Below are 24,932 nucleotides of genomic sequence, written 5' to 3' on the forward strand. Positions count from 1 at the left end.
GTAATGGGGGTTGAGTAAGGGGAGGCTGGAGAGGCTTGGGTTTCTTTGTCCTCTCCCCGTTCTGCCAGGACGGCCCCCCCAGGTCTCACCGCCTCTATAGGAAGGTCTGAGGCTGGCCTTCCTAATCACTGCCTTCACTGAAGGTGTCCTGCAGTGCCTCTGGGAGTCAGGGACCACCTGCCCACCTGCCTCAGAGACCCTTGGTGTGTGCCCGGGTGCATGAGGTGGTGGGCACATGGCTTCAGCCGCTGAGCCCATTTCTCACGTGGGCTGCGCTGTCGTGGTGATGCTGGGTAGCACACACTGCTCCCCGACGCAGCGGCACCCAGGGGCCTTTAGTAAAATAAACACTGGTTTCCTTCTCCTTTAAGCTGCAGCTGGGATGTCTCAGAGGACGCTCCTAAGAAGTAGGATTTTTGAGCACACTTTCCCTGAGTTCTGGGCACATCTTTCTAATTCCTGCTCCCAGAGAGTGCCTCTAGAGGGCTCCTGCTCCCCCTCAGGACTCCGTTCCCCGGGTTCACACGCAGTGCTGTCAGTGTTCCTTCCAGGGCCAGGGACTCTGGGCTGAGACCTGGGCTCGTCCTGGGGGCCGCAAAGGGTGACCAGCTCCTCCTCCTCCTCTCCTGTGGGTTCAGAGAAGCTCCTGCCTCCTCATACCTTCCTGGGACACCTGTGTGAGCCGTTCGAACCAGGTCACTCCCTCAGGGACTCCGCAGGCCTTGACAGGCTGGGGCTAGAGCTGTTCGCAGGAGCGTTTGGGCCTTCACTTTGTGGAGAAGATACTGTTGGCAGATGGGGCCCGTGGAAAGGGATGGTCCCACACTGCAGAAACCCCGGAGCTGGGCAGCCAGGCCACCTCAGAGCTGGACCATGCCCCCACCAGCTTAACTGACAGGCCCCTGAGACAAGGAGGCAGAGGCTCAGAGAAGGGAAGGGCCACCAAGTCAGACAAACTAAGTCACGGTACATATGGAGCCAGAGCCTAGACAAGAGATGAATTTATTATTCTGTGAGGGGCCTCGTCCTGCAGCCCAGGGGAGGGAGAGGGTATGGTCCCAGGGAAGCCTAACCACCAGTCCCTTGTGTCCCTTTCACTCCCTCCTGTTGAGCTCAGCCTGGGAGCTGTGTCAGATGTGACCGCAGGGGGCGTCATTGGGTCTGGAACGCACAACACTGGGATCAAACACGGCATCCTGGCCACCCAGGTGAGTCCCCCCACTTGGCTGCTCCAGTGACTACCACTGATGGCCATGGGGTGGGGGATGGGATGAACACCTCTTCCAGGCAGCCCCAGGAAATCAGGGGCTCTGTGGGCAGTGTCGGCTCAGCTCCACGTGGGTCTCAGCCAGCCCAGCTCCCTCCCTCTGGCAGGTGCCCTCCACCCACTCTCTCTCCTTTAAGCCTCGTTTGTCTGCAGTAGACACGAGTGATGAGACACCCCTGCCTCTCAGGAGTGTCCGGGCCACCCTGTGGAAAAGGGCAAGTAGGGCGAGAGCTTCCATCCCCTCTGAGCCAGACAGAGCAAGAGATCTTCCGAGGTTAGCAAGGGAGGGGAGGGGCCAGGACCGGAGCGGGGGCCACCTGGAGTGGAGTCCAGCAGGTGTGGTCCCAGATCTGCCCCTGATCACCATTGAAAAGCATTTCTTAAACTTCAGGAGAGACCAGTCTGGGGAACTGGTTACCAACCAGACTCGGGACTTAGATCTGGGTTCAAAAGCTGCCTCCCACATACAGGAGGCATGCGCCTCTAGGCAACTTCTTTAAATTCTCCGGACCGCCGTGTTTTCTTCTGTAATTCAGAAAGAAGCCAGGAGGACCAAAGGAGGTAGCTTATGTTACCTACGTGGCTGAGCCGAGGGCAATGTGTGATTTCTGTGTTGGGAGCTGCCTGTTACAGGGGTTTCCTGACAGGCCTGGCTGTGCACCCGGGTAGGCCGGCCGCTCACTGTCGGGGCCAGGACAGATCGCTATCTCTACCTCTGGCCTCCTTGGTTTGCTCACCTGGAAAATGGGGGTGGTCACAACTGCAGTGCATCCGGGGTACTTAAAAGAGCGTACACAGTTAGTGCTCAATAAACTTTCATGATGGGTTTTGCTTGTAAGACAGGGGCCTTTCTGAAGCTCCCACTCTGTGCTGTAAAAGCAATTTCAGGATGGCTGGGGATTGGACCACAGGGGTCACTTAAGTGACCCCTAGTCAACTACCCAGGTGTGTGGCTCTCTCCTGAGGTAAGCAGATGCCCCAGCAAGCATTGTCTCCATGTGACTTCTGGGGACTGGATCCCATTTGCTCTGGTCTCAGAGCAGCTCTGAGACCAAAGGAAAACAGCCCAAAAGCAATTTCTAAGAGATTCTTTTTTTTTTTTTTAATATATATTTGTTTTCTTGTATACCACATGGGAAACCTAGTTCACACTTGGCCTTAAAACTTTGCTTTCTCATCAGCATCGTGCACAGACTCTGGTTGCTCTTGTCCTTCTCCCTTCCCTCTTTCTACCACAAAGCCCCACAGAATCCCCAGGCAGGTAAAGGGTGTCCTGGCGTGAGCCAAGAAAGGGGAAACCAACCAAGGGCACCTGTGTTCATCGCGCTCGGCCTCTCGCACAGGCAAGAGCTGTCGCAGCAAAGCATGCTAGTCTTTGTGGGACCCGATCCTCTGGCACTCGGAGCCCTCTGTGGACATTCCACGACCCTCTCCAAGCTCGGGGGGGAATGTTCAGCAGAGTATGAAATAATTCTGGGTGACCACAAATCAAAATGCGCAGATTTCCTACCCCCTTTTCTTAGGGAGCTCAGCTGGAAAGGAGTGGGAGAGGCCTACTGTTTTATATTATGCCAAGGGCCAGGAATGAGGGGAGGGGATTCACATTTCAGCGTCCACTGTACAGCGGACACTCAGCTGGATATGGCACACACTGTCTCTGAGACAGTTACTGTCCTCATTTTGCAGATGAGGAAACAGAGAGGTTGGATAACATGCCCAAGGTCACACAGCTAGTAAAGAAGTGCCTACCTTTATCTGTGGCTGGACCCTGCCGAGGGGTTTCACTGGCCAGTTCTTACTCACAGCTCTGGATCATGGACAAAATCTGGTTTCTACAAAAATGATTCTGATGCCCTCACTCCTACAGATGGCCATCATGCCCCATTTCTGCCAATTTCTCCCCTCTGGAATTGGTCGCTGTTAATGGGAATTAGTTCGGCTTTGTCCGTTCTCTCACCCCGAGCCCCCAGCCACCAACTACACATGTCAAAAGCAATTTCCATCCGAATTAGCAGGTGGCAGGGTGTGGAGAAGTACTTAAACTGGTGAGAAAAGAGGATTCCTCTGGAAATGGGCACCTGGGGTAAGAGCACGGGGGCTGATGCTGCTGGACAGAGCCTCCGGTTCCCCATTGCCCTGTGGCCAGGTGGCATTGATTTTCCAGGGATAGACACCTCCCCTCCTGGCTTCCCAGGACATACAGGGCAGGGAAGGCCTCAGCTGGGGTCTAAGGGAAATACCACCGGGGTTCTGAAGCACCGCTCTCCACGACTAGGTGGTGGCGCTGACCCTGCTGACGGCCGACGGGACCATTCTGGAGTGCTCCGAGTCCAGCAACACAGAGGTGTTCCAGGCGGCGCGGGTGCACCTGGGCTGCCTGGGAGTGATCCTCACCGTCACCCTGCAGTGTGTGCCCCAGTTCTACTTGCAGGAGGTCTCCTTCCCTTCCACCCTGGAAGAGGTACTGGCATCTTCCTCGCCCCTGCTCAACCTCAGAAAATAAAAGGAGGATGCTGATGGGTAGGTCATGCTCCACTGACGGCCCCGGGGGGCTCTGCAGGCCCCCTGAATAAGGGAGTGGGCTGACCTTTCTAGCTCTTCCTTGCCCCAAGGATACTGTGGCCATGTCCCTTTCTGAGCAGGTCAGTGAAGCTCAGAGGAACTGCCTGGGGTTGGCAGACATCTGGGTGAGAAGGGAGGTTGGGTGCTCTGGGAAGGCATTAACTCTCGACTGCACTGAGCTGTAGCAGGTGCCCAGAATTCCCTTTACAATGGCTTCTTCACAGCCAAGTGGGTAGGCTAACTTTGCATTGGGCTGGCTGCCCAAGGTAACACACAAGGAATGTGGATCTAGATGATGGAGGGTGGAAAGGATGACTTCTGACTAATAGTGATGTTTTGGGAATGAACGAAAAGCATGTTGCCTGGCTGGCTGACTGGAGAGATGGATCGATGCATGGATGGATGGATGGATGGATGGATGGACAGCTGGGTGCATGGATTAATAGTTGCAGAGACATACGGGTAGATATGTGGATGGATGGATGGATGGATGGATGGATGGATGGATGGATGGATGGATAATTGGTTTCAGGAATACACAGATGCACGGATGGACTCATGGATGGATGGGTAGCAGGCAGCAGCCCTGAAATTCCTGGTAATCACTAAGTCTATGGGAGTCAAATCTATGGTTCCAAGGTCCTTGGTCTTTGAGCGCTTCCGTGGTCACCTCATCATTCAATATGAGTAGACCCTCTGCACAGTTGAAATGAAATAGTGAATGATGTAAGCATTACTGACCCAACATGGGTAAGGTGGGATTGGCTATCCAGTTGACCTGGCCTTGAATGCTGGCTCTGCCACTTCTAAGCTGTGACCTTGAGCCTGTCATTTAAACTTATTAAGCCCTAGTTTCCTCATCCAAAAAAAGTTGATAATATCTACCTTAAAGTATTGAATCTGAGGATTATATCAGGTAACACACATAAATTATCTAATTCAGTATTAAAATATGTCCGCAGTGGCACCTAGTCAGTGATGAAGAATACAGTTATTTAGAACCAGGTCTAAAATCCTTACCTCAGAATTTTTAATGCATGAAGCCACAGGGCAAAGCCCTACATTCAGAAGGCCCCCTTACTCAAAGGTATGGTGTTTGGTGGAAATAGATCCCCAGATCTCCCAGTTGGTGGTAAGAAAGGGATTGCACAGCTATGATGGGAGGCGGCGTTGATCCCTGGAGTACCAGTACTGAGTCTGATGGGAAAATAATTGGCAAATGAACTGCCTGAGCCTTGGCCCAAGAAAGTAGGACTATTTTATGGAACTATTTGGCAGGCACAAGGCGTGGCTAAGCCAGGGAGGCTCACAAGGGTGTGGCTGGAACCAGCCCAGACTCGGAGTCCTTTGGGGCCACCTAGGCCTGGCTCAGCCAGCTACAATCTTCCCCACCAGTGCTAGAGGGCGAGTCTAGACCCCTGTTCACCCCAAGTGGGGTTCAGAAAGCATCTTACATTCTGTTCAGTGCCAGGCGTGTTGACTGAGGCCTCCTGTGGGGTCAGCATTTGAAACTCTAGGGTAATTCCTGAGACCACAGAATAACCTTCCAACCACTTGCTGCAAGGATCGATTTTCCCTTTAGCCCTCGTGCCTCTAGAATTCTCAGGCTTTCCCTTCTCTACTTCTTACGGGGGTGACCCCTCCATCCTGGTCATGGGGCAAGATGTGGCAGGGACCCCCACTGAGATACAACCCATGCCTTCCTCTCAGGCTTTAGCTGGGAAACCTGGGTATCCCCTTCTTCTCCTCAACAAACCAATAGACTAAGCAACCGGCTCTGGGACTTGACACTGGAGACCGTAACCAGTGCAGATGGCCCAGCCAGGAGCCAAGGAAATAGTTCATAACAACCGCCAAGTCCCAAGGGAGCCTGGCAGAGAACGCTCTGACCAGAGTCAGAGCTGGGAGGGAGATGTGGGAGAGAATGAGGTACAGTGGGCATAGACTGGAGAGGTACTCAAGGGGCTGAAATACGGAGCCAAGCCCACTTTTTTTAGGGCACAAGTTCAAGAGATACTGGAGATGAGGAACCAGTAGGACTTGGCAGCTGAGTATGGAGTCGAGGGAGTCAGAAGCGGGAGGCAGGAAGAGCGCTCCCATGGAGGTGGAGAATCCAGGAGGCACAGCAGGTGTGGGGAGCGAGATGATGAGTTTAGCCTGGGAACTCGGGTTTGAGGTGCCTCACGTGGAGGTATTGGAAGGCAGCTGGTACTGGAACTCGGGCAGGAGGCAGAGGCTGAGGGTAGAGATTGAGGGGTTGTGTTAGTCTGCTGGGGCTGTGGTAACAACTAGCATGGACGGGACCAAGATGTCTACAGGGTTGGTTCCTCGTGAGCACTCTCCCCTTGGCTTCTAGACGGCTGTCTTCTTGCATGTCCTCACATGGTATCCTGTCTGTGTGTATCTGTGTCGTACTCTCTTCTTACAAGGGCGTTAGTCATGTTGGACTGGGGCCCACCCAATGACCTCATTTAACCTTAATTGCTTCTTTAAAGTCCCTGTCTCCAAATACAGTCCTATTACGAGGTCCTGGGGGTTAGGATTTTGATATATGAATGTGGAATGGATACAGTTCAGGCCAAAGTAGGGGTCGTCCACCACCTAGGTGGTCACAGGATAGGCAAGATCACCCAGAGAGGGTGGGTTTGGGTGTGAAGGGAGTGGATAAGAAGATGGGAAGGGTGTCAAGAAGGAGGCCAGGGAGAATGGGTTATAGAGGAATGAAGCCAATGAGGAGAGGTTGGCCACAAGGGCAAGGGATGCCAGGAGTCTGGGACGGAGCTGGCAACGGGGTGCAGTTCCATGGGGAATTGGAGTGTTAACCGGTGTGGTCATGAGGAGGTTGTAGCTGACCTTGGAGATGGTTTCAGTGGAGCACAGGGCAGGTTAAGGGACGGAAGTGCAGCACAGACCACTTTCAGGCAAGAAGGGGTTGTCATGTGCTTGATAGTTGAATCTATTTTCCTGCCTCTCACATAGGTCACCGCTTGTTACTTTAAGCTGAAGGTTTTGACCTGGAGATTTTTTAAAAATGGCTGCTTTTTGCCAGTAGGACCAGCCCCCCGGTTCCTGCTAGGATATTATAGCTGAGTGGATGGACAGTCTCCTGGTACCTCGTCTGTTCTCTTTCTGCTCCTCCCCTGACCCAGCTGAGATTGACTAAGAGTAATTATAGCCAAGTCCTGATTCTAGGGGAGCCTGAGCTCAGGCCTCTACTGTACCCCAGCACACTCACACATGTGTGTGCACGTGCGCGCGTGCGCACACTCACACATGTGTGTGCACGTGCGCGCGTGCGCACACACACACACACACACACACACACACACACACACACACACAGGCTGGCCTCTGTGTCTATCCAGAGCTCAAGGATTTTTTTGCCTCCAACTTACCTCAACGTGGAGACTTCTAACTTAGACATGACATCCTCAAAAATTCTAAGTGACTCTAGGCAATGGGCTATGTTCTCATAGCTTCCAACTTCTTTAGTTTTCTTTAAAAAAGATTTTATTTATTTATTTGACAGAAAGAGCACAAACAGGGAGAGTGGCAGGCAGAGGGGGAGGGAGAAGTAGGCTCCCTGCTGAGCACAGAGCCTGATGTGGAGCTCGAACCCATGACCCGAGCCGAAGGCAGACGCTTAGAACTGACTGAGCCACCCAGGCGCCCCCTGACTTCTTTGATTTTGAAAGGTTGTGATGACACATGAGAAATAGCAGTGGAGATCTCCTCTCCTAAAAAACAAAGTAGCCACCCCGCCACACAATCACACGCCAATAAACACTCAACAGGATGTAATGAAAGGTCTCCAGGGAGGGACGCAGAGCCCCCCGAGTCTGGCCCTCATTGAGCAAATCCCTCACATTTGGGCTCCCCAGTTTCTTTACCTTTCAAAAGCAGGGTCAGAGCAGATGGCCCCTAAGAGCTTTCTCAGCTCCGACATTCTGTCAGAGCAGCACTGGGGTTTGAAGCTGTCCCCTCACCTGCTTGCCACACCCTGGAGGCAAGAGTCCCCTCTGGCCTTACTGTTTCTCTCCTTTGGAACATCTGGTGAAGTGCCTGGACCCTGCCCCTGAGGAGAGGCACGAGCCCTATAAGGAACATTCCCCCACAGCTCCCACATAGACCCCAGCTCACCTCAAGGGGGCTCATGGAGTAGGAGTCTGTGAGACAGCAAGCACTCTGTGGATCTCCCCCTTTCTGTGAGCCAGTGACTGCTGCTCTCCCCCACCACTGATGCAGAGCTGGCCTTCCTCCCTGAGAGGCCCTCATCAGCTTCTGTGGAACCCTCCCACGGCCCTCCCCACACTCGCACAGGCAGAAACAAGGACTGCCGCAGAAGGTCAGCAGCATCTGCAGCCCTGTGATTTATTCCAAGGGGGCTGTGCAATAGATGACCCCATATTTAATTTGCTTTTGCTGTCTCCACTCAAATCAACCTTTAAGGGCATCTTCGAGACGCTTTGAATGCTTAGGAAAAGGAGCTAAGTGGATATGGAAAGCCACAAACACAGACCTTTCTCCCCTCAAAGGAAACAAACCCATGGAAGCAGAGGGAAGGATCAGAAAATGGTCATTAGAACAACTTCTCCCCCTTGCTCAGCCTGGGATGTTTTCCTTCTCATCTTAAAGGAAAACTAACCTCGTGAACTTAACCTTCACGAGGCCTGCATTTTTGAGAACCAACAGGAAGACAGGGCACCCTCCTGTTCTGGCATTGGTAGCTACTCCTTGTTTTGGGCCATTTAGGTTGCCAGGAAACTCCCACCTCCGTGTGGGTGGCAAGCTGCTGCTCTGTGTTGGCGGCTCCAAGATGTGCGCAGCTCCACAGCGCATGTCCTCTCTGACCACGGGCTTGTCCCTGATGGCCAAGCCCTCCAGGTTGACTCGTCCTGGGCTACAGGAGGAGCATTTGAGCAGTAGGAGGACAGGAAACCAGGACGAAGGAGAATGACAGTCGCTTCTTGCACATAAAGTTAAGTTTGAACACTAGCTGCTCCGCCATTTTTCCTTCCCTTATTATGTCTTTCCTTCCCTTTTCTCCTCTTTCCTGCCTTCCACCCAGCACGTGTCTATAAAATACCTACCGTGGGTCTTCTAGCCTTGAACTTTGGAAGAGCCCAAATAGACCCATCATGAGGGGTGTGGTGAAGAGCTTGGAAATATCTCTCCAAGTCAGACTACCAGGTTTGAAGCCCCATGTCTTTGCTGACACTGTGTGAGTCTAGAGGAGTCTCTAGAGCTCCACTATTCCTGTGAGATGTTGTCAGGACTCAAGGAAACACAACAGGCGAACCCTCTGCCCTTTTCTTTAGAGCCTCAGAGAGAGGAACCCCCAGTGCCTCCTCTCTCTGACTTTACTCACAGAGAATATTGCTAGAAACATCTGCTGTGTGTGGATCCCAAAATCCAAGTCAAAAGCTGTACTTTCCAGGCTAGGGGTGCTGGTCACCCGTTTTGCTACTGGACATTGTCACCACTTCTTGAAATGTTCCCCCTTCCCTTTGGCTGCTTGGTGACTTGTTTCTGGAGGCAGGGTTTTTATCTGAGGCTTCTTACTCCCCAGCACCCACAAAATACAAGGCAATGCTCAATGCAAGGTAATTCAATGTCAATTGATCAGCAGTTTATTAAAAATCCATCCTTCCTGGGATTTTCCTCATCTGCTCCCATCTTCAGAAGGCATGAAGATCTTAGAAATTGTTGTCAACCTTTTTGCCCTTTATGCCACCCAAAGCATAATGAGATGTGATGATGACAGCTGGCTGCCTCGTCACAGCTCCTGTAGGGCCCCAGGAAGCAGAATTGGTTTTAGTGTGTCACCAACCTGTCCAGATGCCAGCCACTTTGCTGAGGCTGAGTAACCCACCACCCCAACACACACCCATCAACTTGGAGCCCTCTGCTCCCAAGCCTGATAGCCAGTTCTCAAAAGCCAGCTCAGCAGTGCCACAACATCAAAATCTGGGGGGGACAGAATCTGCTAGAACCCTTCATGCCTGTAATGTGCCAAGGGAGAGATTCCTCTGGGACCCAAATTGTTGTGGTAGTGCTCCCAGGAGACCCAAGTCAGATCAAGGAAGTCCATGATCCTAGGGACCATCTTCCTCCAGATAGGATGGTTTGTGGGTCCTGAAGGAGAGACTTTAATTTACAGTGTGTGTGTGTTTGGCAGGGGCGGGGGTGTCACTGTTCCACCACCATTCAGCAGCCTCTTGGTGCTCAGTTGGGGGCCATGGAGAGTCCAGAGCTTCATTATGCATGGTTCATGCCTCTAGAAGCTTATAATTGTGTGTTGGGCTGGGGAATATACGCCTTGTTTCTCTCATGCAAGGAGGAAAACAAATGGCCGGTGTCAGGAGAGAGGCACAAAATGGAATGAGGGGCCTGAATCTCATCACTCCATTCTGTGTAGGAAGCTGGATTCCAGCACCAGAGCTGAGAAGGGCGTCATTATTACATACACAGTTGGGATTCTGGGCAATAGAGGTGGATAGCCTGGGATGCCAACAAGGAGGAGATGAGGTGGTTTTCTCCTGCCCAGTGTCCCAGCCCCATCCTCCAGGCCAAGCCAACAGGCTGTGTTCCTGGCTCTCCCAGGGGAAAAATTAGCTCTGCACAGAGGCTCCCCACATGAATCCTGTGGACCATGGGTTCATCACCCTATCAGGATGGAAGTGATAGAGACAGGTGCCCTGGGATTTCATCCTGAACTTCTCCTGGGCCTTCAGCACAGCAGGAAAGTCCTTCCTCTTCCAATAAGGAGTGATAGGGTACTCCAGCATTTTTTGTGCAAGGCATTGTGCCAGCAGCTCTAAGGCAAGGGGTTGAGAAGGCACAGCCTGCAGGCAAAATCTGTCTCACTGCCTGCTTTTGTAAATAAACTTCTATTGGCACACAACCACGCCCATTGTCAATGTATTGTCTGTAATGGCTTTCACACTACCACAGCAGAGTTCAGTAGTTGCAACAGAGACCATATGGCCCCCAAAGCCTGAAATATGTCCTATCTGGTTCTTTACAAAAATTGTACTTATCTGTGCTCTAGCAGGGGGAATCAAAGCTGGGTGAAACAGTCCCTGACCTGGAAGAGAATGCTGCCCAGTTTCAGAGAGAGAGGGATGCTTCAGTAACGACAATCTAGTTCTGAGATGAATGCAGTGTATGTAGGAGCCACTTAGCATGGCAGGAGATGGCTTTATGAGGAGCATTTGAATCATATACATCTCATTCAGATACGTCACTTTTCAGGGTTCAATGGCCACGTGGGGCCAGTGGCCATTGTATCAGGCAGTGTTTGTGGACGGAGATCATGGGGGCTGAACAAAGTTTTGTGGGCTTTTTCTGTAGGAAATAGAGAGCTGCTGGGGATTTCTGAGCTGTGCTTTGTATGTTCTCTGTAGATGTTGTCTGGAGAGATGAGAAAGGGGGGCTAGTATGAGGCCGTGCAAGAGGATGGGTGACAGGGGCGCCTGGGTGGCTCAGTGGGTTAAGCCTCTGCCTTCGGCTCAGGTCATGATCTCAGGGTCCTGGGATCGAGCCCCGCATCAGGCTCTCTGCTTAGCAGGGAGCCTGCTTCCCCCTCTCTATCTGCCTGCCTCTCTGCCTACTTGTGATCTCTCTCTCTGTCAAATAAATAAAATCTTAAAAAAAGAAAAAAGAGTATGGGTGATAGCTAAGAAGGGCGTGGACTACATCACAGCAGCAGCAGTGGGTCACAGGAGAAGGCTAGGGAGACATTTGCAGAAATACAACAAGGGACCAACAGATTGAAGCCAGGGTGGGGTGGGGGTGGGGATGACAGCCACATCACTTGAATGCAGCAATCATCCAACCCATCCTTGTCTCTCTGGCTGTACCACGCACTGGCTAGCAAATCTGGGGGTCTCCTTGACAATCATGACAAAGAGCCAGAATTCTAAAGCTCCACTGCTCTCAGACACTCCAAACTCAAGTTCTAGATGGGTTCATCTCAGTGCTTCATCTTGACTTCACCTTCCTTCCTGATCAGATGTGGCCATCCTTCCTCAAGCTCACCAACCTCTTTAGACACTGGATTGACCCATGATTGGATCCAGTCATTTGTCTATGTTGGGTACCAAATTCCCCACAATGTGTTTGGGCAGTAAGCTTTTTTTTTTTCCCTGTTTTTCCTGACAATCTGTCCTCCCTCTCTCACGTGTTGAGTTTACAGCTTATAAAGTATTTTTATTTTTTAAAAGATTTTATGTATTTATTTGTCAGAGAGAGAGAGAGGGAACAACAGAGCAAGCGCAAACAGGGAGAACAGCAGGAAGAGGAAGAAGCAGGCTCCCTGCAGAGCAGGGAGCCTGATGGGGAACTCCATCTCAGGACCCTGGAATTATGACCTGAGCCGAAGGAAGACATTTCACGACTGAGCCACCCAGGCGTCCCTATAAAATACTTTTAAATCCATGATCTCCCCTGATCCTCACAACAGCCCTAGAAGGAAGGAAGGAAAGATATCACTGTCATCATTCTACAGATGGAGAGATGCTACCCAGAGCACTCAGAGGGCTTTCTGGAAGTCCCAGCTAGGGACTTTTGGGGGATTAGCACTGGTATATTGATGTGTGTGTGTGCTAGCATTGATCAGATCCAGAACCAGACTGTTCCTTGGGCACATCCTACAGGACAGTCACTGAACTTAGGAGATTTGATGTAGATTATGTCATTTCATTGCACAAATGCTCACATGTTACGGATGGGAAAGCCAAAGCTCAGGGTACACGGCTCCTCCAAGGTCATACAGCCGGTAAGCTGCAGACCAGGGCTCCAATCAGAACTTTCCAAGACCAGTGGTGCTTTTCCTCAACCTCCCAGCTCCCTGTCAACCCCCAGTCTGTCTACCCCAGTCTCAGAAATTGTCCTGTATCTGCTTGTTGGGTTTTAGGGAGACATGATTTGCTCTGTGATGTCATCTCCAAGAGTGCAATGATGAGTCATATTAGAGCAAGATTCTTCTGTTCATCAGGCATTATGGGGATAAAGGACGATGATGACAAGGATGATGATGACGGCAGTGATGGCAGTATGAGGGCAGCAACAGCAGCAGCTTGTATCTGTCTAGCGCTTACCATGTCTGTGACACCATGGTAAGCGCTCTCTAGGCATTCATACCAGTCCTGACATGGGTATTGTGATTAGTCCCATTTTATAGATGAGGAGCCTGAGGCACAGGCATGTTACATGCCTTGCCCAAACTCACATAGCTAAGAACTGTTCCAGCCAAGACAAATCATTTCTTTCCTCTGAGCTACTTGAGGAAGTCAACATGCAAAAAGGACCATCTTCATGTCCAGCATATTACAAGGCATATTTCATGTCATTTGGCATTGTTAGGACAATTGTAAGTATTTTCCTTGGTGGGGAGAATCTGATGCACCCCCAGGCCCTGACTCCCGGTACTTCCCCTACCATCATCCTATAACCAACACAGTCTTCCCTTTCTCCTTCTGTGGGGGTCAGGTTCTTAACAACTTGGACAGCCACCTCAAGAAATCCGAATACTTTCGCTTCCTCTGGTTCCCGCACAGCGAGAATGTCAGCGTCATCTACCAGGACCACACCAACAAGGTAGCAACAGCTACAAAAACATTTGTCTTTGTCCCGATGATCAGTGAGGTGTGAGAGGGAAAGCAAGAGTGAGCATCACTGAATGTGAGGACAGAAGCAGGGTGGAAGAAGGAAGGAGAGTTAGCCCAGTAAGGGTCCAAGGTGACCACAGGTAGGGATGTGTGGGAGTGAGGTCAAGACACAGCCTAGATGTGGGAAAGGGGAGCAGAAGTATTGGCAGGACAGGCTAGGATAACATAGGGTACAAGGCAGCTGGGCTATACCTGGACAAACCATCTAATACACCCCCACCTTCCCTCCAACACCCCTATCTTTGCCACCCCCAACTGGACGGGTGAAGGAATCAGTGGTTTTGTCTCTCCCCCATGTCCTTAGCAAATGGGCTGCTTCTCAGCAGAAAACGAAGCCATCCCTTAGGATGAATGTTCGGGGGGGGGATCAAACAAAAGCAGTGACACTCATTGTGTGTTAGGGGCTGGCATGGGGCTCATAAAGGATGATCGCTGGATACCTGCCTCATGGGCTCGGAAGAGGAGGGACTGATGCACATCTTTGTCATGTGCAGAATAAATACATACAGAAATACATGAATACACGTGACATGAAAGGGGCATGAGACTTGACTGCATCACCAAGAAGTGAACTGAAAGAAGGCTTTCAGTTGTACTGGTAGGTAGGTTGGTCGCCCCCAAACACACACAGGCAGCTACTCCTGGGGCATATCTCTCTAAGGAGACACTGTGATGCATAGGTCAGAAAGCAGCCACTGAATTCTACAGAAACCAATATTACACTGTATGTTAACTAACTAAAATTTAAGGATATGTATATGTATACGTATATGTAGGAAAGCAGCTGAGATCTGCCCCTGTACTGATCACAGATTCTTCTTCCCAGCCCCCCTCCTCCTGCGCCAACTGGTTTTGGGACTACGCCATTGGATTCTATTTATTGGAGTTCCTGCTCTGGGTCAGGTAGGAATGCAAGGGTACATTTTTCTGGCATATGCAGTATGCTGTTGAGGATGTGGTCCATCAGAACAACACACTGGCCTTTATGCATGTAAATTGGGTGTGTGTCCTGGGTCTAGAGCAGTGATTTTCAACCATGCATGTACATTCAAATTACCTGGGGAGCTTTTTAAAAATACCAATGCCCGGATGATGTAAATCTTCTCTCGTCCTGTTTTCTACCTCCTTCCCAGCCTAAAATCTGTGCTCATGGGGTGCCTGGGTGGCTATGTCATTAGATGTCTGCCTTCGGCTTGGGTCATGATTCCAGGGTCCTGGGTTTGAGCCCCGCATTGGGCTCCCTGCTTGGTGGGAAGCCTGCTTCTCCCTCTCCCACTCCCCCTGCTTGAGTTCCCTCTCTCACTGTGTCTGTCTTTGTCAAATAAATAAATCTTTAAAAAAATAATAAAATAAAATAAAATAAAATAAAAGCTGTGCTCATGCTCAGGGCCCATGCTGTGCCTGTTCATGGCAGACATGGAACACTGAGTGATGGGGAAGGTTTTATGGGGACTTCAATGGTAACTCTGTATCCAGCCAAGACATGGGATGGCATCATATAATTTTTAAAAAATATTTTATACATGCAAAATAATACAGAAAACAAAAGTATAAAGAATCATGTAAAAAGCACCCATGGGCTTACCAGCAGCTTAAGAAATGAAACAAGATGTGTACAATTGGCATGGTCTTCGTGAAGTCCCAAATCACAGCCTCCAACGGGTTACCAAGAAGTAACCACCACCCTGAACTTTATGCTTATCATTCCCTTGCTTTTGTTTATACTTTAGTTTTATGAATCCCGAAATAATACATTTGTAATTCAGCTTCCGTAGTGAGAATGACCCATGTTGATATGGATAGCTGGAAACACTCATTTTTCACTGGAGGCATTTACCATGTTGTGTTTATCCATACTTGGATATTTGGGTTGTTTCTAGGATTTTTTTTTTCCCCGTTACAAACAACATTGCTGTGAGCATTCTCAACCGCTGCTCCTGGTGCTTTTTTATTTTTGTCTTGAGTAGAGTTTGTCATGAGTGGAACACTCACTGAGTGCAATTTCTGAGCCATTGAGCGCAAGTAGCTTCAGCCTTGTGCATCCAGTTGCCCTCCCCAAGTTTCCTCGCTGAGCCCTGTCTGATTCTCTGTGCTCCGCAAGCCGCTCAAAGTTGGACTTGTCAGGCGTTTACACTTTCAGGTGATGTGTATTAAATAGTAGCTTACTGTGGTTCTGAATTCTTAGTTCCATGCTTACTAGGAAGAATGCCCAGTTTTCCATTTTATGGACCCTTCGGATTTCTTGCTTGTGAAGTACCTATTTATGTTTTTTGCCCTTTTTAAAAATTGAGTGGGCATTTTTTTTCTTACTGTTCCATAGGGTTTTATTGGTCCATCTTGAGCACTCACCTTTTGCATTGCAACATCTCCCTGTTTGTGTCATCTTTCACTTTTATGGCTTTTTTTTTTTTTTACATGTAGATGTATTTAATGTTAATTGAGTAAAATTTGGCCATCTCTTCTTTCACCTTGGGGACTTCTGTGTCTTGTTAAGAAATCTTTCCCTACCAAAAGGGCAGAGAAACCCACCATGGGTGGCACCCATGACAGGACATGCAGAACTAGCTGGAGTTCTTGCCGCATCCTGGACGCGGCTGAGACCTTTGGGTCTGTAGGTCTGCATCCGGGGATCTGGGGAAGGGTTGGCCTCCCCAGGGTGTAGGGAGCTGCAGGTGGCACCTGAGGGGACCCATGCCGGGGTGACTAACTGCCTGGAAAGTGTTAGGAGAGTGAAATGCAAGCAGGACGCACTGCGTCTGCACAGGGAAGGGCAAGGGAGCTGTGAGGAAGCCCGCACGGGGGCCACCGCTCCAGCACAATATGGATGGGAATGAGTGGAAACGCCGACTCAGGCTTTCTCTCCACCTTCCATCATAGCCTCTCAGCAGCTTTATGTGTGTGTGTCTGGGGAGCCCGAGCCCAATGACCACTCAAATAAATTGGGCTTTAAATCACTGCTACCACTTCCTGGCCCGAGTGGATGCTCTGTGAGAGCTCAGCAGACTCTGAGTTCAGCCCACATGGCTCTGGTTTAGCTGCTTCTGGAAACTGCGTCCATCCAGCTCACCCCGGCTGCTTTCTGGTGCTCGCTAAGCTGTGGCCTGAAGGTGTGGGAACAAGAAGGGAATAACAGCTGGTACTTGGTGGTTTAATGACTGCTTCACAGCCAAACTCACCGTGTCCTGGCAAGGGCAGGGACTCTTGTCTTTCCCATCACACTCAGACCCCAGTGCCCCCAAACAGTGCCTGGCACCTGGGGGGAGGCTCCTAGATATCTGTGTAAGAAATGCCAAATAAAGGGGCATCTGGGTGGCTCAGTTGGTTGGGCGACTGCCTTCAGCTCGGGTCATGATCTCAAGAGTCCTGGGATTGAGCCCTGCGTCGGGCTCCCGCTGCCTGCTGCTTCCCTGTTTGTGCTCTCTCTCTCTCTGTCAAATGGATAAATAAAGGCTTTAAAAAAAAAAAAAAAAAAAAAGAAGAATTTCCACCTGAAAAGCTTGCTGCCTGTCTTTGAAGAGTTCAGTGGGGTTCCACTGTAGGAGTGAGGCTGGTGGCCAGAGGTGACCAGGACAGAAAGGCAGGCTGTTAGGAACAGGTCCCTGGAGGGTGAGCCAGGGCCAAGGCCAAGCTCAGCAACTCTGGTTAGAATAGCCCCATGGCCAGGAGCCAGTGGGGAGCCCCACCATAGCCCCTGGCCTCAGAGACAACAGGGAGCATCTGCCTTGAAACTGATGACACCCTCCCCCAACCCTACGCCTGCAACAGGTACCTGGGGACCCTTTGTGAATCCCAGGAAACTCGGCAGCTTGGGCCCATGAGAGGAGCATGAGCTGTGGATTCAAGTGGACTTGGACTCTCGTCCTCACTCCTTCATTTTCCTACTGTGTGACTCTGGGTAAATCGCTCAGCCTCTCTGAGCTGTGGTTTACCCATTTATAAAGTAGAGCCACTAGCAACAGTTGGGTTGTTTGGAGGATTCAACATGGAGTCTGCATGAAAGGTGTTCAGTAGACCTTACTCCCTTCTCACGGTGGTTTCTGGTGCCCCACCTAAGTGAATCCACTGTTTATCTGTAACGGCCATGAGGTGGTCTGAGCAGCTGGGATGGATTTTTGACAGGAAATGAGACGGCAAGGATGCCACAAGGGACAGGAGTGTAGTAAGGGTGCTTCTAAGCAGAGGCTACCCGCAGGCAGGGAGAAGCTAGGCAAGCCTTGTTACCAGGAGGCTCAAGTGACTCCAGGAGAGGCACGAGCTATGCCACTAACATGAGTAGAGCCAGTTCAGCTCACAGGAGCCGGAGCGGGGAAGGAAGCGGGTCCATGAACGGGATGACGGGACAGGCCCCTGCAGCCAGCCTCAGCCTGTGTCCTCTTTGGGTATGTATCTAAAAGAATTAAAAGCAGGGACTCAAAGAGATCTTTGCACACCCATGTTCATAGCAGCGTTATTCACATTAGCCAAAAGGTGGAGGCAGCCCACGTGTGCGATGGAGGAATGGATAAGCAAAATGTAGTCTCACTTAAAATGGCGTATTATTAATATGCTGTATATTATTAAAAAGGAAGGCAGTTCTGATGCACTGATGCAGGCAGTAACATGGATGAACCTTGAGGACAGGATGCTGAGGGAAGGAAGCCAATCCCAGAAGGCAAATACTGTACAATTGTACTTCTGGGAGACCCCAAGGGGGGTCAAGTTCATGGAGACAGAAAGAGGCTGGGGGAGGGGCAATGGGGAGATGTTCACTGGGGCCAGAGTTTCACCTCTGCAGGATTCCAGAGATTCACTCCAGGACAACGTGAATATACTTAACATGGCTAAACTTTATACTTAAAAATGGCTAAGATGGTGGATTTCATGTTAGGTATTTTTTACCACAATTAAGAATGAAAAAACTTCAAACACTGAAAACAAAGCTAGTCCTCAGCGGCAGAGTGGGGGCACGCATGTGGGCTGTTCCCATGGGGCTTCTGGCAGGGTTGGGAGGGTGATGTAGAAGTGACATCTGTATCCCCCAGAAGGTGTCCGAGTTGCAGAGACCGTGAAGCGGCAGTCTGTAGGGAATGAGGTTTGTAAGGAGCTTAGCCCATGGTTTGTAAGCACATCGCCAGGACTCACTAAATGCTGGAGAATGATTTTTTTTTTTTTTTAAGATTTTATTTATTTGTCAGAGCACAAGCAGAGCCGCAGGGAGAGGGAGAAGCAGACTTCTGTTGAGCAGGGAGCCTGCCGTAGGACTCAGTCCCAAGACCCCGGGTTCATAACCTGAGCCGATGGCAGACGCTTTACCCGCTGAACCACCCAGGCTTCCCAGTAATACGATTGTTCATTGCCCCTCTGCGCTGTCCCTCCAGCACCTTCCTGCCGGGCCTCGTGGGCTGGATCAATCGCTTCTTCTTCTGGCTCCTGTTCACCAGGAAGAAGGAGAGCAGTAATGTCAGCCACAAGATCTTCACCTACGAGTGCCGCTTCAAGCAGCATGTCCAGGACTGGGCCATCCCCAGGTAGGGGCTGTGTGGGCCGGGCTATGGGGGTCAGGGTCAAAGAGACCCCCTTGGGTCCTCGCTGCAGCCCTAGCACAGAAACCACGTTCCCAGTCCTACCCATTGTTAGGAGGGGGAACACCAGAGGCCAAGTCCCCTTTTGGCACCCTTGTACCCAGCCGTTCTACCTCTGAGGGGACTTCAGCCACGGAATCCCCTCTGTTCTCCTGTCGGTCCCTCTCCAGCCCAGAGGTGGGTCACAGCATATGGGCTTGGAGTGTGGGGGTTCCTGCCCAGCTGCTTGTTTTTCTGAAAGACTGTCCCCTGCATTCTGTCCATCGGGGGGCAGAGCCCACCTAGCATGCCAGGGGCAGGCACTCTGCCTTGGGAGAAACGTCCAGTGAGGACCTAGGTTAGGTCCATAGCCCCAGAACTCATTACAACTTTCTCTCAGAATGGTCCCCTCTCTGTCTCTCTCCGGGGAAAGGGAATGATGGTGCCCACAGCTTAGGGGATGCCCCTGTCTCTGTTCAGGGGCTGGGGCACTGCTGTCCCAGGGGGGATATTAGAACAAGTGGATGTAATAGAAGCGTACTGACTTTACTCTGTCAGAAAAGAAAGAGGCCAGGGGTGTGGGACAGCTATTTCCAGAAACCTGAGGGGAGCCCGCGACTGGCGGGGGTCCGGGGCTGAACCAGGAGCCAGAGAAGCTCCCCAGGAGGCACATTCTCAGGCCCCCCTTCTATGAGAAGGACTTGGAGAGCAGCCGGCAGCATGGAGCTCCTTCCGCACTGGGAGCCCTCCTGTCCCTGGGTGCAGGCTGGGGGGCTGTGCGAGGCCCTGTGTGAGGGTTCCAGGAGACCCCTCCCTGAGGTCTGTGCCCACTCCCCCGGCCGAGTGCAGAGAGAAGACCAAGGAGGCCCTGCTGGAACTCAAGGCCATGCTGGAGGCACACCCCAAGATGGTGGCCCACTACCCTGTGGAGGTCCGCTTCACCCGCGGGGATGACATCCTGCTGAGTCCCTGTTTCCAGAGGGACAGCTGCTACATGAACATCATCATGTACAGGTGACCGGCTCAGCGGGAGCAGTGGGCTGGGGTGGGCTGTGCGAGGCAGCCTCTCCCACCCCCTCCCCCCGCTTTGCAAGGACCCGTCTCCTCACCCATCGTTGAAGGCCTGTTCAGATGCTCCTGTCTCTGGGGAGGCTTCTCTGATCCTGGCAGCAGGAAGAAGTCTCTCTTTCTCCTTGGGCTTCCTACACCTATAGCAAGTGAATCATGTGAATTATGGTATTATGTTAATGGAATTATTAATATTAATTAGTAGGTCATGTGACTATGAATAGCTACCTCTTATGAGATAGACAGTACTCGGTGGTGAAGGCATGGGGTGCTGTGTGCCTACTCTGGTCGGTGGTTCTGAGAGCCTGGAGTGCTGTGTTGAGAAGGATTCTGAGGCTAGGTTTAGGTTAAGTGGAAGAGGGGGTCATGCTCAATTCAAGCTGCCTGCCCAGTTGCATTGGCCCATCCCAACCAGCCCCTCCAGGCTCTGTGCAGACAACGTAGGCTCATGGCGGCATTTCCTCTTTCCTAGTTAGTTATATGTGGCAGTTCCAGGATAAGGCTTACGGACATGCAGGGTTTAAGAAGTTAATCTCTTCGAAAATGTTCTGTGCAAAATGTGTCTTCCTTCTGCCTCTTGTTCCCGCCTCTCACTGATAATTTCCCTCCTCTGACTTTGCAAAGGAAAAACATCCCTCTTGCCCAGCTTGAATCTTACTATGGTGTATTTCTCCAGCCTGTAAAAATCTCAAACCTAGAGGATGCCCAAGGGACAATTAAAGAGTGCACTGTTCAGAAAGGTTTCCCCAAAAGCCGGAAAAGAGTTTATGAAAGATGCATTGAACGGGAGGAGGCAGCTGCTCTCACGAACGGACAGCCTTCTGGCAAGGCTCAGAGCTTATCTATCTGTCCCTCTATCTCTCCTCTCCCTACTTGTGAATGCAGATGAGAAGTGAGAAAGTTGCCATGGGTATGCATCGTGTTTATTTGAATTTTAAAAAGTTTTGACTGAGACTTTGTCTGCCAGTAAGTCTGACTTGGCTGATGGACTGTGAGGACTGACCAACCAGTGATACGGCCATGCTTTCCACACATCAAATGAAGGGACTCGGAGATTCCTAGGCTTTGTCAAAAAGATGGCATATTTAGGGGCGCCTGGATGGTTTGGTCAGCTAAGTGTCTCAGTCTAGATACTGGCTAAGTGTCTCAGTCTAGATACTGGCTAAGTGTCTCAGTCTAGATACTGGCTCAGGTTGTGATCTCAGGGTTGTGAGATCGAGCCCTGTACAGGGCTTCATCTGTGCTCAGCGAGTGTGCTCGAGATCTCTCTCCTCTCTTTCTCCCTCTGCCTTTCCCACATTCTTGTCTCTTGATCTTAAATAAAGAAAGCTTTAAAAAAGAAAAGAAAGATGGGGCACCTGGGTGGCTCAGGGGGTTAAGCCTCTGCCTTCAGCTCAGGTCATGATCTCAGGGTCCTGGGATCGAGTCCCCGCATCGGGCTCTCTGCTCAGCAGGGAGCCTGCTTCCTCCTCTCTCTCTCTCTCTCTCTCTCTCTCTCTGCCTGCCTCTCTGCCTACCTGTGATCTCTGTCAAGTAAATAAATAAAATCTTTAAAAAAAAGAAAAAAAGAAAGAAAAACTGCATGGCATTAAAAAAAATGGCATATTTATATGTTACCCCATAAAGATGTGGGCATGTGTATGTATATTTGAATTTAGGATAATTTTCAGATGCCAACTATAAAACCTGTGAGAGGAGGCAACACTTTCTGAAATCCCTCAGGTGATGAGCAGTGAGGAAGACCCCTCAGGTTGCTTGATTACTGCCGTCCAAGTCCTGCGGGCAGAGCCACCGGCTTGATCTCCGTACCACATGCTGCATGCTGGGCATGGCACGAAGACAGTGTCTTGTTGCCGTGGCGGGATGCTTAGGGCAGGGACAGGGCCTCACCACCTCCTCTTCCCCACCAGGCCCTACGGCAAGGACGTGCCCCGGCTGGATTACTGGCTGACCTATGAGACCATCATGAAGAAGGTCGGGGGCAGGCCTCACTGGGCCAAGGTAGGATTTGCCAGTGAGAGGCTCTGGGGTGCCAAGCAAGTCATGGGAAGGAAGGGTTCCGCTGTCTTACCCAGACCCGGCTCCCCCACTGCTTCCACATTCCAGCAGCTCAGTGATTGTACTGGGTGACCACTCCCTTGGCGTGTTCTGAGAAATTTGTCCTCTTTCACTGTATTTGATTCCCATAGAAACCCCATGAGCGGGGCGCCTGGGTGGCTCAGTGGGTTAAAGCCTCTGCCTTCGGCTCAGGTCATGATCCCAGGGTCCTGGGATCGAGCCCCGAGCCCCGCATTGGGCTCTCTGCTCGGCGGGGAGCCTGCTTCCTCCTCTCTCTCTCTCTGCCTGCCTCTCTGCCTACTTGTGATCTCTATCTGTCAAATAAAATAAAATAAAATCTTAAAACAAAAAAGAAAAGAAAAGAAACCCCATGAGCAGGGTAAGGCAGGAGGCCGTGAACCCCTTTAACAGATGGGGAACTGAGAGGCTCTCAGAGGGATGGGACTTACTAATTAGCAGTACAGTTGGGGCCAGAGCCCTCTAGGCTCTCTCACTGTGGGGTGCCAAAGGGAAGGGGGCGTTTCCCATTAACACTGTAACACCTTCCTCTACCTTCCTAGAACATCCTGTCTCCTTGGGTCTTTACATTGTGTGTGTGTACGCATGCGTGCCCACGTGGCTAGGGGTGCATTTTTCAAGCACGCGTGCACGTGTAGGGAGTGCACACAGGCATGTGCCCAGCAGTAGGAGTGTTACATATGCAGACCTCCAGACTCAGGGTTGCCGGGTTGCAGCCCCGCTGAGACGCCAGCTCCAGGGAGCAAGGCCTGTCATGTCTGGTTGCTTCTGCAGGCCCACAACTGCACCCGGAAGGACTTTGAGAAGATGTACCCAGCCTTTTCGAAGTTCTGTGCCATCCGAGAAAAGCTGGACCCCACTGGGATGTTCCTGAATGCATATCTGGAGAAGGTGTTCTACTGAAACAGAAAGAAAATGAATAGAGCCCACCCCATCTCATCCCTCCAGTGAAAATGAAGGCTCAACAGCCCACAGGCCTGGAGGGGAGTGGGCCTCTCTCTGCAGGCCCTCGGCTGCTGCCCCCACAGCTGCTCCGGTCCCCAGCGATGAGCCTGGGTCTTTGCAGGGCTCCCTGTTCTACTTCCCGTGTCCTCACAACACCCACCCCCACCACCCACCCCACCCCCCGCAAAGAAGAGCTCCCAAGTCTCCGTGGACATCATTTACATGCAGCAGTCCGTTTTCCTGAACCTAAAATCACCACGTTGTTTTCCCAGGAAATAGAGAAACCCCAAAATGCTCTGTTTAAGAGGTCAGCGATTTGGTCATTCACAGGTTCCACCTGCCAGCTAGGGGTCCCGTAACTCCCAGGCCTCCAGGAACACGTGTTTGGGCACAGTTGTCACGGGTCTGTGCTCTGCCTCCTTACACCCTGAGGGGTTCTCACATGCCCAGGTCAGCACCAATTTGCCCCAAGGCTGCCCTCTCCCAGTTTCTGTCTGTCCACCTGACCTCCCATAGGCTGACATTCAAGCGTGTCTGTTGCAGGGGATGTGTGGGAAGTGGGCCTGCTGCTCCTTTCAAATAAAGACCAAGAATTGTTCACTCTCTGCCCTCCCACCTCTTCATCTCCAGGTAATCCTTGGGGAACAGGAGGCTCACTCATTTCCTGGCTTCTCCCCAGAGGTAACGGGTCTTGGGCAGGCCTAGAAAATGTTCTTCATATTTGTTTTTTGCAAATTAGTTTCAACTGGTCTCTGGCCTATCACCTTTTGTGGACATTCTTTTGTGAGTATTCACTGAGTATCTACTAGGGTGTCAAGTGCTTTGGAAATCAAAAGAACATTAAGACAGGTTCCTGGCCTCAAGAAATTTCTAATCTCATCTCTCATAAGAGGTTAATATCCACGATATATAAAGAACTCTTAGAATTCAACAACAAACAAAAATGTTTAAATGGGCAAAGGACTTGAGCAAACATGTCTCCAAAGAAGATACCCAAATGGCCAATGAGCCCAAGAAAAGATGCTCCACATCCTTAATCATTTACAAAGTGCAAATAAAACCACAGTGAGATTATCACTTCATACCCATTAGGCTCATTATTACTTAAAAAATTAAAAAAAACAAACACAAGTGCTGTGAAGGATGTGGAGAGGAAATGTTAGGCATCAACTGGGAACATAACCTGGCACAGCCATTCTGGAAAACAATATGGTGGGTCCTCAGAAAATAAAACTTAGAATTACCACGTGATCCAGCCATTCAACTTTTGGGTATACGCCCAGAAATCCTGAAAGGAGGGACTTGAAGAGAGATTTGTGCAGCATGTTCAGAGCAGAATTTATTCACCATCTTCAAAAGATGGAAGCCGCCCAACTTAGCAGAGAGGAATGGAGGAGCACAATGTATAGTAGACTCAGCCTTGAAAAGGAAGGACATGTTGACCCAGGCTGCAAGATGGATGAACCTTGTGGACATCATGGTAAATAAGCTGGTCAGAAAAAGACAAACACTGTATGATCCCGCTTAGATGAGGCAATTAGTGTAGTCAGATTCATAGAGACAGCGGAATGGGGGCTGCAGTGGGTTGGGGGTGGGGGAATGGGGAGCTGGTAGTCACTGGGGACTTGGTCTTGGACAATGAAAAAGCTCTGGAGGAGGCTGGAGGTGGTTTCATGACTGTGGATAAATAAAAAGGTCACTGAATGGTATACTTGACAATGGTTAAAATGATAAATTTTGTGTTAGAGATTTCTTACTCCAATAAACATGAAGGAATTTATATTCAAGTTCAGGGAAGCAAAA

The 24,932-nt window shown here is 50.8% G+C and overlaps 1 protein-coding gene across 1 annotated transcript in view; it reads left to right on the plus strand.

Moving 5' to 3' along the window:
- The window catches only part of LOC111155991 (L-gulonolactone oxidase), a 31,137-nt gene extending 7,992 nt beyond the window's left edge, over positions 1 to 23,145 (plus strand). Inside the window, exons 5-12 of the mRNA XM_022516508.1 lie at positions 1,118 to 1,208; positions 3,543 to 3,728; positions 13,322 to 13,429; positions 14,327 to 14,403; positions 18,858 to 19,007; positions 19,890 to 20,054; positions 22,019 to 22,109; positions 22,959 to 23,145. Coding sequence (XP_022372216.1) covers positions 1,118 to 1,208; positions 3,543 to 3,728; positions 13,322 to 13,429; positions 14,327 to 14,403; positions 18,858 to 19,007; positions 19,890 to 20,054; positions 22,019 to 22,109; positions 22,959 to 23,087 — 997 coding nt within the window. The 3' untranslated portion in view covers positions 23,088 to 23,145. The remainder of the gene's footprint in view (positions 1 to 1,117; positions 1,209 to 3,542; positions 3,729 to 13,321; positions 13,430 to 14,326; positions 14,404 to 18,857; positions 19,008 to 19,889; positions 20,055 to 22,018; positions 22,110 to 22,958) is intronic.
- The last annotated feature ends 1,787 nt before the right edge of the window (positions 23,146 to 24,932 follow it).

The sequence above is a fragment of the Enhydra lutris genome, unplaced genomic scaffold, assembly GCF_002288905.1.
Source record: "Enhydra lutris kenyoni isolate GAN:26980312 unplaced genomic scaffold, ASM228890v2 scaffoldscaffold3, whole genome shotgun sequence".
NCBI lineage: Eukaryota > Metazoa > Chordata > Mammalia > Carnivora > Mustelidae > Enhydra > Enhydra lutris.